This window comes from Clytia hemisphaerica, unplaced genomic scaffold (genome assembly GCF_902728285.1).
Source record: "Clytia hemisphaerica strain Z4C2 unplaced genomic scaffold, Clytia hemisphaerica genome assembly, whole genome shotgun sequence".
Taxonomy (NCBI): Eukaryota; Metazoa; Cnidaria; class Hydrozoa; order Leptothecata; family Clytiidae; genus Clytia; species Clytia hemisphaerica.
The window spans coordinates 675,886-694,612 of NW_027103979.1; the positions used below are offsets into that span (position 1 = coordinate 675,886).

Below are 18,727 nucleotides of genomic sequence, written 5' to 3' on the forward strand. Positions count from 1 at the left end.
TCTCACGTCAATTGTTTTTCATGTTTTAATTGTGGATCAGCACCAGTTGAGGTTTCGTTTCTTGGATGTACTTCTGATTCGACACGATCTGGAGGATTAGGACCAGTTGAGGTTTCGTTTCTTGGATGTACTTCTGATTCGACACGATCTGGAGGATCAAGACCAGTTGAGGTTTCGTTTCTTGGATGTACTTCTGATTCGACACGATCTGGAGGATCAAGACCAGTTGAGGTTTCGTTTCTTGGATGTACTTCTGATTCGACACGATCTGGAGGATTAGGACCAGTTGAGGTTTCGTTTCTTGGATGTACTTCTGATTCGACACGATCTGGAGGATCAAGACCAGTTGAGGTTTTGTTTCTTGGATGTACTTCTGATTCGACACGATCTGGAGGATCAAGACCAGTTGAGGTTTCGTTTCTTGGATGTACTTCTGATTCGACACGATCTGGAGGATTAGGACCAGTTGAGGTTTTGTTTCTTGGATGTACTGCTGATTCGACACGATCTGGAGGATCAAGACCAGTTGAGGTTTCGTTTCTTGGATGTACTTCTGATTCGACACGATCTGGAGGATCAAGACCAGTTGAGGTTTCGTTTCTTGGATGTACTTCTGATTCGACACGATCTGGAGGATTAGGACCAGTCGAGGTTTCGTTTCTTGGATGTACTTCTGATTCGACACGATCTGGAGGATTAGGACCAGTTGAGGTTTTGTTTCTTGGATGTACTGCTGATTCGACACGATCTGGAGGGTCAAGACCAGTTAAGGTTTCATTTCTTGGATGTACTTCTGATTCGACACGATCTGGAGGATTAGGACCAGTTGAGGTTTCGTTTCTTGGATGTACTTCTGATTCGACAAGATCTGGAGGATTAAGACCAGTTGAGGTTTCGTTTCTTGATGTACTTCTGATTCGACACGATCTGGAGGATTAAGACCAGTTGAGGTTTCGTTTCTTGGATGTACTTCTGATTCGACACGATCTGGAGGATTAAGACCAGTTGAGGTTTCGTTTCTTGGATGTACTTCTGATTCGACACGATCTGGAGGATTAAGACCAGTTGAGGTTTCGTTTCTTGGATGTACTTCTGATTCGACACGATCTGGAGGATTAGGACCAGTTGAGGTTTCGTTTCTTGGATGTACTTCTGATTCGACACGATCTGGAGGATTAAGACCAGTTGAGGTTTCGTTTCTTGGATGTACTTCTGATTCGACACGATCTGGAGGAAAGATTAGACGAGCCTCTTTTCCGTCTCGCCACAGATCTTCCAGCTTTTGTAGAAGTCTCATCCTTTCGACGAAAGCAGAACCCCCTGCCTCCGACGCCAATTTTGAAAGGTTTTGACATACACCGTTGGCACTCCTAAATCGTTCAACTTGGTTCATGACAGCCATCGGGCGACTTGTCGAGGACGAAATTTCGATCGTTTGCGTTCTTTTAAGGTGCGATTCCAAAAAAGCCGCTGACTTTGATGAAGATATGCCCTTGACCAACGAAACTCGCAAAGATCTGGATCAAAGATCGGTGTACATCCTTTCGAAGAGCGCGATTTGAAAATATGCCTGCATGGAAGCCGCATTGAATTGTAAAATGGGCAATCACACGAGTCGATAGTGCTCTTACGCTCCGACGTTTTTGGGAAAGCAGCTAGCTCGTTGCAAACGAAGTCAGCAGAATAAGATGTAAGATGGTCACGAATTGCAACAATATTTGGATCTTTGGCTATAGAAAATTTAGTCTTTTGAAATTCTTTAACCACATTTACATCTCTTTCTGTACGCAAGGCACTGAGAACAGTAAAGAAACCTCGCACAAACTCCTCAAGGCTGCAATGAATGTTGACAACTGTCTTGAGTTTGCTATTAAAACTTTCGAGTCTGTTGTTCGTCGAGTTCAAAAAGTCTCCTGATTCTGCTTTAAAGCATCTTACCCATTCTTTAGAGATTGGCTTCCAATTTGTTTTGTAGTAAGCGACAAGGTCAGGAGATTCTAAAGCTTCGAACTGTTTTTCGAACTTTTCAAACTCTTCTTGGCTCCAAGCATAGCACATTTTTTCAAAGAGAGTTTTCGCGTCTTCTTTGACAGTTTTGGTTAACGAAAGAGTCGACAGTTCACGTTTAAAGGCCTTTAAAGCATGAAATAAACAAATTAAGATTGGAACTCCAAGAATCTCAGCAATTCGATTTCTCTCGTTTACGTCTTTGTCAGCCATTACCACTCGAATCTTTTTGGTTGGGTTCTCATCAGCAAATTTATTGATTAGCCAGGTAAGGTTCTCTTTAGTTTCGTTTATCAATAATGCAACACCTACAACCTCACTCTGGCCTAGCGAGTCTTCCACTAGAAAAATGTATGCAGGTATTCTGACTTCATTTACTTTAAAGGTTGCATCAAGAAATAGAATTTCTGGAAATCTGTCAAAGTTTTCTTTCATAGATTCGTCTTGGAAAAACAAACCAAGGAAATTGTCTTTTTTATCGTGGCGCACGCTAACAGAGCAACCTTAAAGAGAAGAAGGTATTATAATTTATATGATATAATTATAATTTCATTGCGCTCATATTATAATGTTGCTCAATTTCCTTTGAGTGAAGATTTTGATTAGCTTTTCATAGACTTTTATGGATTACTAACTATGGATTGACAGCTTCTGTAGAAATTTGGTCGTATTTTTTATAAAGGTTTTGTGTGGTACCTTGCTTGAGTTGTTACATCCAAAGACAAATAGATAAGTCAAATTTCTGCATCTAAAGCTCCATTCACATTTCAGTAATGGAACTTTCTGATTCAAACTTTTACATTTTAAAACACATTCGATGTGGAATGTGTTTGCTCAAAAGCGAGAGAAAGCGAGAAAGTTTGAGAAAACAATATAAACTATGTAAGTCAGTTTAGATCCTTATTAACAAACATTTTAAAAATTTTAAAAATCTTTATTAAAAAATTTTTTCAAAAAATGTGGCCTACTGTACTTTTTTTAAAGTGGGTGGAAGTATAAAATGGGTTGAATTCAAAATAATTTCATCAAGTGAAATTTCAGATGTCTAAAAATTTGATTTTTGATTTTTTCATGATATATTAATTAATACTCTAAGGTAAAAAATAGTAGGGGGTTGAATAAAAGGGCGGGGAGATTTCTAAATTTGCATAAAATACAATAAACAGGGGGGTGACCAGCCTTGTAATCAGCCCTCCCGGCGTCGCCCTATACCCGCTAGCTGTCACTTTGAAGAAATTATGTATATTTTTTCGTTATGGGAAAGTAAAGTAAAAGGAAATTTTCTTGAGTAATTCCTGATATTTTCAAGGCTTAGCGTCCAGCCCAATGAAAAAAGGTTATACATTATATAATAATTATCACTTACCAAATTCATCTCTCAATATGTCTACAACCCTTTGCAAATCATTCCTAGATGGATCTTCAGTCTTGCTAAGTTGATTCAGATTATGGATATCTCTCATTGTGACGATTTTACCGGTTTCAGATGCCAGTTTTTGCCTGACTTTCTTTTTGTTGGCCCCAGCCTTCAGAAAGTCAATGGCTTGGTATTTGGTACCTTTGTCAAGCTTCCGTTGCGAGGCATAATGCCTAAAGAGATTCTAAATAGAAAAAAAGTTATGAAATTTTTGACATGTAAAATAGTTGAACAGGTAATAAATCAGTTATAAAGTAGAATTAGTAGAAATAGACCTCTCCTTGTACTTAGGTGAATTAGCGAGGAATATTTTCAAACTTTTATTAACACCCAGTTGCCTGCACCCGCGGCGTTTGACAGACATTTCTGCAAAACTCAACTAGTGTATAAAGATTTGGCATGTTGTATGTTGGAAAATTTCTAAATGGTGATACCAAAAAAAGTTATTATGCTATCTAATTTTTTTTGTTTCTGTAAAAAACAATGTATACCAGTTAAATTTGCAAAAGCTTTAATAATTTTGTTCAGAATGATTTTAATCATACTACTTTATCATTTTCAGGACCCTGAAAAAAGCCATCATTAAAACCCCCTCTAAGAGATGCTGACCAGACCTAATTAACCTGTAAACCACCACAAATATCCAAATAAAGATATATGTACATAATTGCTAATTATAATAATTGTTCTTACTCTGTTGATTTCATGATTGTGGATAAAATGGGCTTTAGTTACCACTAAAGACTGCACATCTTTACTAAGACCGATGTTGATGAAAAACGGACACTCGTTCCTGTAAGAGCTAAAAGGCAAAAGAAGTTTTCTCAAGCTAGATCCTGTCTTTATTGGGCTAGATGCCATAAAATAAAAAAACTATGATAAAACATACAATCATGTTCAAAATATATTGAGAATTTCGCTTATTTTCTTGTTTTTTGAAATTTGAAGTTCGGGGTTACAAAAATTGGTGGGGAATTTCCCTTTTGTCTCATATTTTTTTGACTTTGATTGTAGTTTGGGATGCTCTCTTTACTAGGTAGATTTTTTTTTTAAAAGCTTTCTTCTCATTAAATCAATGGAAAAATAGTCTAAACTTTTTTCTCAAATTTTAAAGGAAAACCCCTACCACACATCCTAGGTTCAACCTCTTTTCAAAATTTTATGATATAATGCTAAAATTTGTATAAAAATGCTAAAGTAATATACAAGTTTGTTTTGTTCTGCTAAAATACAGTTTAGACTTTTCCTGAGGTCAAAGTTTTCTAGGCAATTCTACTGCAAGGTTTTCCGAGCAAAAAATTGGTTAAAATTAGACAATCTCTCTTAACAATTTTGTGATAACTTCTTATAGGAATTGATTTTCCAACTTCTGTTTTTTTTTTGTAATTGGTCACCAAATCAAATGAGTTGTTGACAAATACTCAATACCTTTTGTGTTTAGTTTTTGAATATTTATTGCCAAAGGTGTGCCTTATTAAATTCAAAACTTAACCAAAAGAGTGAATTTTTTCTTAATCTTTACCCATTTATTTGTCAGCCATTATATAGATTTTACAGGAAGGGAAAATTTTAAACTTCATACTTTCATTTTTGTGGCAAATTTAATGTAGTTTCAGAAAATATATAGTTTTAATAAGGGTCTTTTTTATCGATTTAAGGAAATATTTGGCTTATTCTAGTAAAATCTCCAAATCTTCACAAATCTTCACTTCCTCGTACCCCCACCCCTTGCGTCATTATGCATTAGTGGAAGGAAACATCGATATGTGAGTGGCCCCTTAGAGTCAATATTTGGAGTATTCTTCCCCAAAACTGTGAAAAATAAATTTCAATATGAAAATGTTTGAGATTAAACACATTACCAGAGCTCAAAACTCTCTCAGCTCTTATTTAAATAAAAGGGGGTGTACAAAAACTATGCATGGAATAAATTAGCGTGAAAATCAACATTCAAATTTTAAGTTAATTTTTAATTTTACCTTGTCTTTCTTTTGCCTGTGCTTCGTAAACGAGCTTTTCCGCTGTGTTTGCATACATATTGAATCTCATAGTATTTGAGTGATTCATTGACATTCCTGTCTTTAGATAATGTTTTTCTTTTGAAAGCATTTCCCAATGTTCTTGAAGTTAAAATAACTAGTTCTGTTGAGAACTCTTGTTTATAGTGGTCGATCTTGTTTTTCAGTTCCTTGAAAGAAGAAAATTCTTCTCCAACCTCAAATTTATATTCTGTCATTCTGAAAAAATATTTTTATAAAGTGTTCAGAAATACTGATGGAGATATGCAAAACAAGACAATTTTCGTTAACATTCAATAATAATGTTTTCTTTTGATCCTCAGCAGCCATTAGACAATATATGGTTGGCAGTTTGTTCAAAGAACTTTGCTTAAAAGCTAACCCCCTATGAATCTCCCCCTTTTTTGAAAGCTGCTTTTCTACAGAAAATTCTCTTAATATCTCTTATAAATTTTTGCCTGTGGCGCTGCTATTTTCACTATTCATAAAAATGCATCAAATCTGCAAATATGGGGGCGTAGGCTTCTAAAATGTTTTCCATTTTCGCAAGGGGAGGGGTTGTCACTTAAGGGGGGGGTCTTGACAACAACAAAATTTTTTCAAAAATTTTAAATCCAAAATCAAACGCTAAAACGTTTGATTCTGTTAAAACCCCATCTGCATGATAAACAGCTCCCCCCTTAAATTAAGAGGGGACTTGAAATTTTGAGGAAAGCCATAAGGGGCAAATATCTTAAAATCTCAACGACTTGCTCTCAAGGGTCAAATAGGAGCCCTTGCTACTTAAGGGGGACTAATCTTGTCCCTTTTTGATTCAACAGCTGATATTCTCTGTCACCTTTTGCCTCATTTTAAAATAATTTTCTTCCTGGTCCCAATAAAAACGAAAGAGTTAATATTATATATATGTTAAAAAAAGAAGATTTTCAATAAAAATTCATTTATTATATGCTGAAAATGTGTTTGAGGATTGATTCACCTGTCTTCGCACCCCATTAAAATTAAGGACATGTACACATAAAAGTCTGGGAAATTCAAGGAGGGAGTAAAACTTAAGGGGCACCTCAAAACAAACTTTATTAAGCTTTAAGGGGGGATAAATTGTTAAGGGGTGATTTGTGTTTTAAGGGGGACTCAAAATCATGGATGAAACCATGAACGCAAGATCCCAATTGAACGCAATCGAGTATTACCTAGAAATCAGCCGTTCGCTTGCGATTCAATTGCGTTTGACAATCGAATCGCAATTATTCGATCGCATTCGATTGGTTATGATGAACACGTTCATTAAAACGAAACCCCTAAATCATGATTCCAGAATTCACTGACAGGTAATTTTGGTATAGTTCAGTTAGAGATGAGATAAGAACTTATAATCAAGGGAGTATAGTCAATCTGGACCATCTGTGCAATTTTCAGCATTCAATCTTCGCTTAGTCTTAGAACAAGTGAAATGATAAAAAAAAAGTCTGTGTCTTTATTACCCCATCACTATTTTTTCATGACAGTAAAAATACAAATATCAGATTAGCAAGAAAAGTATTAAACATCGACAACAAAATGATAATTTAGTGAATTGTGTTCTTTTTATCTTTCACTTGTCCAAACCCTAAGAAATGATTGGGTCAGCCATTTTCACAGAATTTCGAATATAACAATAATCTATTCACTATCTAATGGTCTATCTAGCTAAATTTCAGCCTTCTATCATTTTTTATCCTTAAGCTAACGAGCTAAAACCCAATCTGAATACAACCACTCAGAAAAATTCCGTTTAGGGGTTCGTTTTAAAAGGATATTGGGCTATTCCAAAAAAAAATTGTACAGGGGTATTGACGAACTTTTTTCACTAACCCCCCTGGAAATTTTGGATAACAAACTATCCCCTGGAAATTAGGGGTCGACACCCCTGGAAAGTGAAATTTTGTGAAAAAGGGCCTGGAAAATAACTATTGATGTCAGTTTAGGAGGAGAGAACCCCCTGGAAACCTTTATTAACCCCCTTGGAAAATCTGAAAAATGAACAAAAACCCCTTGGAAAATCAAGGCTCAGACCCCCTGGAAAAGTTCGTCAATACCCCTGTATGGTTATAAAATGGAATAGCCCATTAAAAACCCAATATGTTTCCAATCCCAAAAATATTTGCTCTCCGCCTCAGGAACCCAAGTTGTCGTTTTCGCATAATTAGAATTTGGTGGGCGGGAGCACATTGCGACAAGGAGCGGTGTCTTTATGGTGTCTTTACCGCCGGTGAAATTTTGCACAGACACCCTACAGAATAAACTCTACCTTATTCCAATAGTTCCAATCCAAAAAACATCCTCGGTAACGAGGTATATCGATTGTATTGAGTGGGAGGATCTGGTGTTTAATAGAGGGGCCTCTGGATGTCTGAACAACGGAAGCAAGCTATCATATAAATACAGTATACCCATTGCATTGCATTGATTGGAAAGTTGGAAATTCTTAAAAAAAGAACTACCTTCTTACCCTTCCTACTCAAAGAAGCTAACCTGATAACAGATGTTCATAATTTTCTTACGCGCACGGTAAACCTCTAAAGGCACTTGAAAATTATACATCTGAGGAAAATAGTCCTCCCGCGGAAAATTCTACAACAAGAATCTTGTTGTGCGCCGGAAAAATAAAAACTAATACGGCGCCCTATTCATAAACACAATCGCGCAACTTTGTTGTCATTCCCAGTCCTTTTAGACGAACGCGGTCCTTACGATTTCGAGATTGTATATTCGTCAGATTGTTTGTTTTCACACATCCCTTTAGAGCTTCAGCGTGGTGTGCAGAAAACATTCACAATCTGATCTCAGGTTAAAAGAAGCAGGCTTGGCATGTACTAATATGGCCGCCATAACAGGAAGGCTTGATGTATAAAGAAGGGGGCTATCTATATGCTATGTTTGTTTATTATCATACCAGCGCATACCATACCATACCATCCAAGTACTTCATTAACTGTTAAAAGGAACGTCATTTCAACACCCAACAATGAACAATATTGCTGATTCAACTACTAGAGCTGTTTTTATTCTAATTAAGAACTCCTCCATAACTCAATCCTTTGCTTTGTGCTTCATGTCAGTGCCATTTTAGTCTGGCTGGCCTGGCGGGTTGGCCATTCTTGCGAGGTTTTACTCTAACCTTTTTAAAACTTTGGACCTTAGTGGGGCTTGAACTCACAAACAAAGAAACTACATAACCACTTGTACAACGCTCTAACCACTCGGCCACGACGTCTGGCATGCCGTCGGATTTTTTAAAATTATATAATGCTATCTTCCGTGTGCCTAACAACAGCTATATAGCTGCGGATAGGGACACGGAAGGTTAAAAATAATATTCCGTGTGCGTATCCACTTCGAAATTAAAATGGCGGCATCACGCGGACTTTCAATTCAAGGAAAACACTATTTTTCTTGATTTTTCTAAAATCTAAAGTTTTTTATACACGTCAAATCAAGGCATATTTGGATGTTTCAAGGCAGAAAAGGTATTGGATTATTTTTCAACCCTAGGTTGTATTGACCTTTTGCTAATAATAGACCTTTTTTCAAAGAGGCCACCCTGTCAGGGCCAGGCCCAATTGATAGTTTGGTTCGTGTCCTCCGACCGACTTTAAATTTTTGAGGAAAAGTGTTTCACTTTGAGTCGGAAAAATCAAAAAAATTTTACCTCCTTTTCACATGATAACCACTATCTCTGCAGTTATTTTTTGACTGACTGCTTTGATTCTTCTATATATACCAGACCCGATCAGTCGAACTAATCGAACCGATTTTTTAATCGAACTAATCGAACCTGATCGAACCTAATCGAACGATTAGAGTTCGATTATCGAACTTAATCGAACCTAATCGAACACTCACAATTTTTGATAAAACCCGAGTTCGATTAGTTCGATGAGTCGTCAGGTGATTAGTTCGATTAGTTCTATTAATTTCGATTAGTTCGATTGGTTTACTATGGATTAGTTCGATTAGTTCGGCAACTTGACCAGTGTTGGGTTCGATTAGTTCGATTAGGTTCGATTAGTGCGATAAGTTAAACTAGCGACTAGTTCGATTAGTTCGATAACTTGACAATTCATTAGTTCGATTAGTTCTACTAAGTTCGATTGGTTCGACAACTTGACAAGTGATTGGTTCGATTAAGTCCGATTAGTGCAATAGGTTAAATCAGCGACTACTCTCGGGTACCCCCCGCTAATTAATTTTTCGAAAATTTTCCACCCAGGACATTCTTATTCCAACCCCTCCCCCGCTTATTAAGTTTTGAAATTTTTTCCACCCACCCCGCTTATTCAACCCCCCCGTCGGTGAATCGGATACCCGGGGTGAATCGGATAATTTGTTTAATCGCCTCTCATACTTCACTGACGATGTCTTTTTCCATTCTGTCTTCAGATCCCGTTCACTGATCAATCAAGTTATCGGAAAAATATGGCTTCGAAGATTTGGAACATGTTCTTCGGAAATTGAAGAAGAATACCTTCTCATTTTCGGACCCTTTTTTGAAATGCCGAATAAGAAATAATGAAGCGACCGTGATTGCAGATTCCTTTGGAATTGTGTTCTACGAAAGCCAGTTGTATACAATCTTTGGTTCACAAAACGAAAAACAATGTCTATTCTTCGTATTTTCATTCTAAAGTTAGGGCGGAAAATTGTTCGCGTTAAAACGCGAATCGCCCATTTGCGCCCCAAGTTGAAGGCGTTGTTAAGTGATACGGAACCGAGAAATGGAAAGGAGCTAATTATTGAATAATTAAAAAATATCAAATGCCGTCATCATGTCCTTTTTTAATTACTGCCACGAGGCTTGTTAGTGTTCAGAGTAGCTAGGAATAAATGTTCAAATGTTATTGTGTTCATATGAATACAAGGTCTTTGTATATTTTGTATAGTGATAATTTAGGAGTTTATATGTTATGTATTATTTTCCAGAAGAAAATAGTGGGATGGGTAAGGCTACAAACACTTTACAACAAGATAAGAACATTTATTAAAGTAACGGACGCCGCGGTTTCTCGTCCTTCCTAAGAAATGTCTTTGACGAAAGGGATTATTTCTAAAGGCTTGATAATGAGACAGGGTACAGTATGAAGCAAGACATAATTTCCCGTTCGCTCATATGCTGTTCATTTTCTCGGAGGTCTTGCATCCCCTGGCTTAAATCATCTCTGAGACAGGGGTGCAAATATTTCTGCAAGCGGAGATTGGAAAAAGGGGCAAGAAAGTATGACACGGTGGAGCCCCTTCCTTGTGGAACAATTGGCAATAAATAATCGGCCCGGCGAGAAAATATGCCCCAGATATTTAAGAACTCGAGAAATCTTTATTTTCTATATTCCTTACCGTTTTTTATCCTTCATTTTTCCAAAGGGTATAAAAGTTCTCACCGGGCACTGAGAGAGACAATGTTATAAAGTATTTTCTTTCGCCTAAGAAAAAAATTAAAAAGTACATATTTTCCAAATAAGAGCTTAAAAAGTTTGCTGCCAACTACGAGTATACAATGCATCTGAGCATTGAATACCATATAGAATTAATTTTGTCTCCTGTCTTTGTGTTCATGGCGAGTATTGGGACGGATCCTTGACCGGGTCACTGAAACAGGGGTGTATCATACATTTTCTTATCATTTTGTCAACAAATCTTAGAGCCAACCAGAGCGTTATTGATAATCTTCTCCCGTCTCTGAAGTATCTGAGATTGTTAAGTACCTAAAATAAGGAGAAAACAAAAATATACGATGATCGGATTAATTTCTCTATTCTTTTTATCGACTCAGCTATCACACCCAGTATCACTGCGAAAGTAGAAAAAGTTAGCTTTTCACGGGGCATTTGTAGCGGTCAAATGATACTTGAGACAGGGGTATTCAATGGACGCTAAACGTCAAAAAAGTGTTCAAAAAATGTCCGTAAACAACGGGATATGGACACTGGGTTTTTTTCGAGCGCAATTTCTATTAACCTAACATGGCCTGTGAAACAGGGTTGTGGGTGTGGGTGTGCTAGACTCTTCTGAGGTAAAAAAGAAATACGCACCTGCTGGGTGTGATAATTTTCTGCTTTTAGATTCAATGCTATCTATCGTAATCACTGAAAATAACGACCATATAACATGTGTTTGATGACTCTATCGATCGATGCTTCGATGAAAATTTGACACTTTCGTAAGTTGTCCAGTTTCTCTAATGCTCTTCTTTTTTAATCATTTATTTACTTCTCCCTTTTCATTTTCTCTGGAACGAAACGCAAGCGTTAGATAAAAAAAACAAACTTTGATTTAGCTAATGTATTCAGACCTTTCAGAGACGTTTCATTTTCTTACATTGCACTTTCTATCGTGCATTCAACCAACACTTTTCATAGCGCACACTAATCAAAATTTTATTATCAATGATACTAAACGTACTACCCAAATACATATCCCTTAGGTATTACATTTTTATGACGCTCCATGTAATGAATAATTAGTTTGTGAGAATTGCATGAATTCAAATTATAACTTCGGCAAAACGTAATTTTTGAAAAATGGTATTGCTCCACCACAAAATATAGAGAGTGTTTTGTTATGTTCCTAATGGCGCCCCGTCAAGTGCTATCCACTTCACCCCGAAACGAGTGACTCGATTTTCTTGTATTCGATTGAAGATTGTTCCTCGTAGAAGAAACTTTTGAAAATGAAATTTTCTAAACTCGCGAATTAGACCCCACTCGTCAAGTTCTGTGGTATAATTAGGTGGTAAATCTCGTCGGGAAGAGGCAATTTGCCCAAAACCTTCCAATTCTATCCGATTCTCCCCGTCCTACGGTACCCAAGAGTAGTTCGATAACTTATTAGTTAAGAAGTCATTAGTTCGATTAAGTCCGATAAGTTAGCGATCCCACCCACGTGCTTTTCAATCAAACATCGGATTGGAAGAAAAATTAAACGTAGAAACACGAACTAATCGAACCATTAAATCTAATCGAACTAATCGAACTATATCTTGATCGAACTAATCGAACTTAATCGAACTTAATCGAACACTCACAATTTTAAGGAAAATCTGAAAGTTCGATTAGTTCGATTAATCGAACTCTAATCGTTCGATTAAGTTCGATCGGGTTCGATTAGTTCGATTAAAAAATCGGTTCGATTAGTTCGACTGATCGGGTCTGGTATATATAAACAACATCCTCTTTATTTGCGCACAGAAAATGTCCCGGTGTGACCCCCCTACTTAAAAACAAATATTAGGCACCTAAAAGCAGAGAGTCACAGCTGTATTCCTTACTATTCATTACTAGAAGTTATCTTACGATTGCGATGCGTGTCTTTGTGGATCTAGGCTTTAGGCTATTTCTTTATACATTTGCGGTTGGATTCCAGGATTGCGCCGATTGCTTGAGGAATTCTAAAAATTGAGGTTTCTGGTGGGAAAATGAAAAAAGGTTCCAATTTTAGCTACCGACCGACCGACCGACCCATTTTTCAAAGCTTCTAGGACACGAACTAAACAATCAATTGGGCCTGGCCCAGTCCAAACTTAAACACGTACTTAAACTCCTATATCAGGATTAGAAACTAGGCTAGTCATACCTCTTTAATCTTTTCCTTTACAACAATACAATGCTGACAAGTTGACACAACACATGTGTACATGTACATAGACCTTTTCGCCTTTCCATCTGCCATATTGAATTGTAAGCAAAAATTATGGTGGCCGAATTGCCGTGGTGAAATTCCCTTAGAAAGTATGCAAAACATATACAAAAAGAAAGTATTAATATAAAACTTACATGCATAATTAGCATTATATTAAAGTGTAATCTTGTAGAAGAAAGATTAAATTTGCTTCTTCTGAAAACTAGAAATAATCAAATTCGCCCACTTCTTAGAACAAGCACTTCAAAAAACCATAACATTAGACATAAACTCAAGCTGAAAAATCACCCACGAAGGTACAAAAATAATCCTTATTCGGCTGACGGTAAATTATTCTCCTGGGAATAGAACCGCCAAACGATCAAATCAAAACATCGATCTGAACCCGCTGAATGCGTGACGTCATAATTACTGCTTTCAGTTTGCGTGTTTTGAAAGTTGATGTGTGTACTCCGTCTTCGTGGAATTTCTTAATGGCATGAAAACAGAATATGTAATGTCTTTAAGAACAAATTCCTAAAAGGCTTTTGTTGTTCGGTAAATATTTCTTTTTGGATTAAGAAATTCCATCTTTTATTGTTCTAATGATTATAAAATTTATTTATAAGATTCTTTGTTGTCTTTTTAATCTTTGTGTAAACTTGCATATGTTTTGCATATTTTCCTACTAAATCCAACCACGGCTTTTTCGTTCCTATATTTTTGCATACAATTCAATTCAAGATGGCGGATAGAAAGGCGAAAAGGTCTATTGACAAGTAATCTCTGAGAGAAGCTTATATCAAAAATCTGCAACAAAAACGAAAGTGGTCTCTTCTACTGATTGCTTCCCAGCGCTCCTTCGCAGCTGTTTATCAAATTTTAACCAATGAGGTTGCCACATTTCAAACGGCCCTTCTTTTTCGCACCTCTGGCCTCTCAGTGTCTTGCAGGACAGACGGCTGTAAAATCCACACTTCATATATTTGTTTCAATCCGTGATCCGTGGCTTAGGTTTTTTCTCATCTTCAATTTACTGAAGAAAGCACAAACCCCTGTAACTATGGGTGAGCACCCAGTTCATGGCGTCCTCCAGCTTTTTGGTCCCCCCTAATAAGAGCTAAAATCCCCCATCTGGCCTTTCCCCCCCCACCTGTCTTTAAAATTCGTGCTCCCCCCTATTGGGAAATCCCCCTAGCCGTATTGTATAAGGGTTGCGAAGTGATGATCCAGACTCGCCTCAATTCGCAAGCTACTATAGCAAAAAAAAGACTCTCAAAATCCCTAGAAAGACAGGCTCATAAGCCTGAATGCCCAAACACACCAGGAAAGGTCTGTATTTATCCTATTACTCCCCCCACTAGGTAGAGGACTGAATATACCCCCTATTCGCCTTTCTCCCCCCATCAAGCTTGAAAATTTCACTTCCCCCCTGGCACCAAAATCTGATTCCCCCCCATCTTCCTGGGGGGGGGGGATGATCCCATGCAGTTGCTAGGATGTTGGCTTGAAATCGAAAATGAAACCACTCAAAACGAAAGTAAAATTGACCCGTACTCGAAATCCCGTAATCTTGATATACATACGAGTTTAAGTCTATACTGCCTGTTGAATAATTATGTAGTCCAGCAGAAAAACAATGATAAAACCATGCATAATTATTACAATATGCATGATACAGTAATTATGCATGGCTCTATCATTGTTTTTAATGCTGGAGTACATAATTATTCAACAGGACGTCCTCCTCTTTGAAAAAAGGTCTATCAGCCTGCCCCCTCCCTTCTTTCTTGCGCGTTCCCCCCCACACAATATCAGTTCGAGAAATTGCATACATAGATCCGCAATCAACGTTGCAAAATTCTACAATGTTGCATGTTTTTGCAATGGTTCCCTCAGCGTGCGCTGCAATTTTTCGCAACATCCCCAATGGTAGGGTGCGCACTCGTCAGGATTTTTTGCGTGGATCAAGTCGAAAATCAATCCTTAACAACTCCAAACTTGTTCATTCTTTTTTTTAAATACTCAGAATTTATCAGAGAAAACAAAGAAAAAAACCCCATTCCATTACCTACCTTCAATAAAATGATATACCATTTTATTAGACATCAAGGTGAAAAAATGGCGACTCAGAATTCGTGGCACCACCGGCAATCTTGCCCACCATTTTTCAAATAGCTATCGCTATTGGGCTGGATTAGTTATAGACTTGCATCTTTTTTTATAAAACGCGGGAAAGATAGTACTTTAGTTTGTCACGTGGTAGCCTTTTTGAAAATCTACAGGCCGTCTTTAAATCGAGAAAAAAGAAGAAATTTCGATTTTTTGGCACTTTCCTGAAATTTTTATCGGGACTACCATATATCGTTGGAAAGCTAAGGGTTTCAGCTTTTCATTGGTAAAATTTATTTTCAGCTATCATTTCCAGCTATCATTTCCAGCTCATTAGCGATAGGCTAAAGTTTAACAGTCATCGGGCCGATTTTCAGACCGCGCCAACAAAACTCCTCACGCCCGCCACGCGGAAGGCTAGAATTCACCCGCCATCTTTAATGTTTTTCGGTGCTGTCCAAAGGTCATTTCTTGGTTGCGCGTGGTAGGGAGACGATTCCTTGAAAAGGTGGTTTTTTTGTGGTTTGAAAATGGAATAACTTTGGAACTACTTAACCAATTTTAACAAATCACCCCTCATTTTTCTCACAAAGGTAAGGACTTTCAAATAAAATTAGTTTGGTTTTCAAAATTTGAGGGGAAAATTTTGGCCTGACCACCCTACCAATGGTAGCCTGGCCTGGATATCCAGCCCGTAAACTTTCTTTTTATTTTGATATTTCTTATGTTTACGGTCTGGTTTACCTAGTTCGTCTGCATTCTGATCTGAGGATGATTATGCAGATATTCTGATTGGTTGGGTCCAAGCGAATCAGAGATCTGAATGGTCGAGCGCGTATATGAAATTATGCGAGCCGACTTGAAGTGTCTGCCTAAATATTCGGATGGATGATCGCGCGTGCGTATGCTGCTTTGCAAATCTCCCTGATTTTTCTTCTTCGAAGCAAATAATAGTATTCCTAATTCCTAATTCTCCCTTGGGTGTTTGACCACGCATCCAAATAAAGATAACAATAATGGTAGGGAGGAAGTGGGAAGATCAAAACATGGGAATTTTTAGATGTTCTGGTTGTTTTCTTTTCATACTTGCTTAGATATTCTTGTTTTAAGCTTCTTAATGACTTGGTTGCATCGTGTAAAGAACTAAAGGTAGAGTCAAGTCACCAGTGCATAAACGGCCCCAGTGCACGAACAAATGTCTTTGAACTTGAAAAAAAACAACCAAAAACAAACTTCTATAGAACTTCCTTTGTGCAGCAGAATCCACAAACTATCCCTTGCAATCTCTCCAAAAATTAAAACAAACGGAGCACTAGAACAACACCAAACCAATTTTGAACAAGGCCAAGTAAAAAAATCACAAAATTCAGGATTTTTGTAAACATGGCTGATCGCGAGAAGAAATGTGACGTTCCTCTTTTAAAAACCTGTTATCTTCCATCACACAAAATTTCATTGAAACATGTTAGCTCATTAATTCAAAATCAATAGAAACATATCACCAGTAGTTGATATAAAAAAGGTCCAGTCCGCGAACGATCCAAACACCATATTCAAAATGAAGACATTGCAACGTCAAAACATTCAACAGCGCTGGCGATCTCAATTAAAAAAGAAGACACTACATTGCTGCGCTTTTCGATGAGCAAAACTTGAAAAAGAAAACAAAAAAATAGACAACAAGAAAATATTTACAAAAATAAACAGGTTAGTAAAATGCTAAACTAAAGTTCTTATAAAAAGACGCCTTTTTAGTGAAAAAGTGCGTGATTTTGAAAAGTTTAGATACCCCTGTATCATCTCGGAAGACAGTTAAAGTATTACCTGCGAGCGGAGCTCTAATTTTTCTTTCAAAAGATCGTTCTCACACTGGTTCCTCATTTGCGCACTGGGTCTGAATAGCGCTCGCTTTAACGACTTATTATTCCAAGAAGAAGCTTTCAAATAAAGTGAAAACAAACTGAAAGAAGGACTTCAAGCTTGTTTACGAGATGGTCAAAAAGGATTTATGTAAATACCAAAAGTAAGTGAGAAAAGTGAAAAATAAGTTTTGTATTAGTGCACTGGGTACCCCCCTCTATATCTTTATTTTGCTTCAATTTTTATTTTCTGTTTACCAATTTTGTAGTGCTGTTTTGGGTTGGAAGTTTTGTTTTGATAATTCTTTTTCTCCTAAATTCACTTTGCACTTTCTGTCTAACAGACTTTCCACCACACTATCTATATTTTATGGTCAAGGCTGCCATTCTAAATTGATTTATCACTGCTGGGGTACCATCTTGAAATTATGCATGCATATATTTATTTGCAGCCATGGGGTTCATGCAGGAAAATCTGTCAACAGGGGTTACACCTGATTTCTAGGTGCACCAAGCTCTATAATTTTAGAACTTTGTCTGGCTGAGGTAAAACTTATTTTTTCTAAAATTTTGAGCTTGGATATCCAGGCTAACAAAATGGAAGTGTGCGATTATGAACACCAACTATGACGACCAATTTTGGCAAATAGAGGCAAAATTTAGGCAAAATCTGGCATATTTGAACAAAGTAGCATTTCTTCCAAGAATGATTGTGAATAATCACTAGGTAGGAAATTAGAATGCTAGGGTGAAAAGTTTCCTTTTAGGTTGTTTTCCAAAATGCACATTATTTTGGGACCCCGTCCAGGCCCTGCAATGCCGGTTTTGGTCCATAGGCTAGGGCTGCAAAATTATGCAGCGATAAAGCTGCCGAATTTCACAGCGCTGCAGAATATGACAATGCAAAAAATGCGAAATTTCGCAACGTTGCGGATCTATGCAATTTCCCGAACTGATATAGAGTCCCCTGCCCAGTTGGCAACCAATTTTTTGATTCAAATTTTTCACTTTTTACTTTTTTGAAAATCCTTTTCGACCAAAGGTTAGACAACTTTTAACATACTCTTTTGTTTGTTTTGATTTTTTATTTGAGGCAATCTTCTTAGAATAAAAAACTTTTGAAGCGAGCTGTACTAGTGCCCAGTTCCCGACCAACGTACCAGTCTGCGACTGATCTCTAAAAAGAGATAATCAGTGTTCTACTTGCAGGTAAGGTCATATTGTTTAGATCAGGATAATAAAAAAACTCATAAGCGTTCACAACCCTGCCGATTCCCCGGACAATCCGGGGATTTTAACAATTATTTTGAAACTTAGTGCCCCGGACATGGTGCGTTGTTCGCGCTACGCACTTAAAGATAGTGAAATATGCCTTACTGGCACTGTGATGTGCCGTACTGGCCGTGCGACGTACTCTATACCTGACTGTGCGGTACATTTAGATGGTCGCGCAGCAGGCATCTACGGACGCACGTGGTGGTGCACATTTGGTTTAAATAATTTGAAGATATTTTTGTTTGGTTTTGTAATTTGTTAACGATGCGTGGTTTTTTTTTGAGTCTACGTCTCTCTCTCTCTCTTTTTTTTAGCTTCGAAATAAAAAATAATTTGACACCTAAAAGCTTTCACACCTTGAGCATGATGACATTTCTGACAGTAAG

General features: G+C 37.3%; 3 protein-coding genes across 4 annotated transcripts in view; 1 reads left to right on the forward strand and 2 right to left on the reverse strand.

Annotated features, from left to right (window-relative positions):
• Positions 1–18,727, forward strand: part of LOC136810908 (polyadenylate-binding protein 2-B-like) — a 276,555-nt gene that overhangs the window by 249,945 nt on the left and 7,883 nt on the right. The window lies entirely within an intron of this gene.
• LOC136811026 (uncharacterized) lies at positions 3–1,297 on the reverse strand. The gene is made up of 2 exons (XM_067067629.1): positions 1,003–1,297; positions 3–868 (listed from the first exon to the last, which is right to left on the reverse strand). The coding sequence occupies exons 1-2, from the start codon at positions 1,295–1,297 to the stop codon at positions 3–5; spliced, it is 1,161 nt and encodes a 386-aa protein (XP_066923730.1).
• On the reverse strand, positions 923–5,660 carry LOC136810906 (zinc finger SWIM domain-containing protein 3-like). The gene is made up of 4 exons (XM_067067490.1): positions 5,404–5,660; positions 4,118–4,226; positions 3,374–3,608; positions 923–2,510 (listed from the first exon to the last, which is right to left on the reverse strand). Exons 1-4 carry the CDS (start codon positions 5,658–5,660, stop codon positions 1,390–1,392), a joined length of 1,722 nt encoding a protein of 573 aa, XP_066923591.1. The 3' UTR covers positions 923–1,389.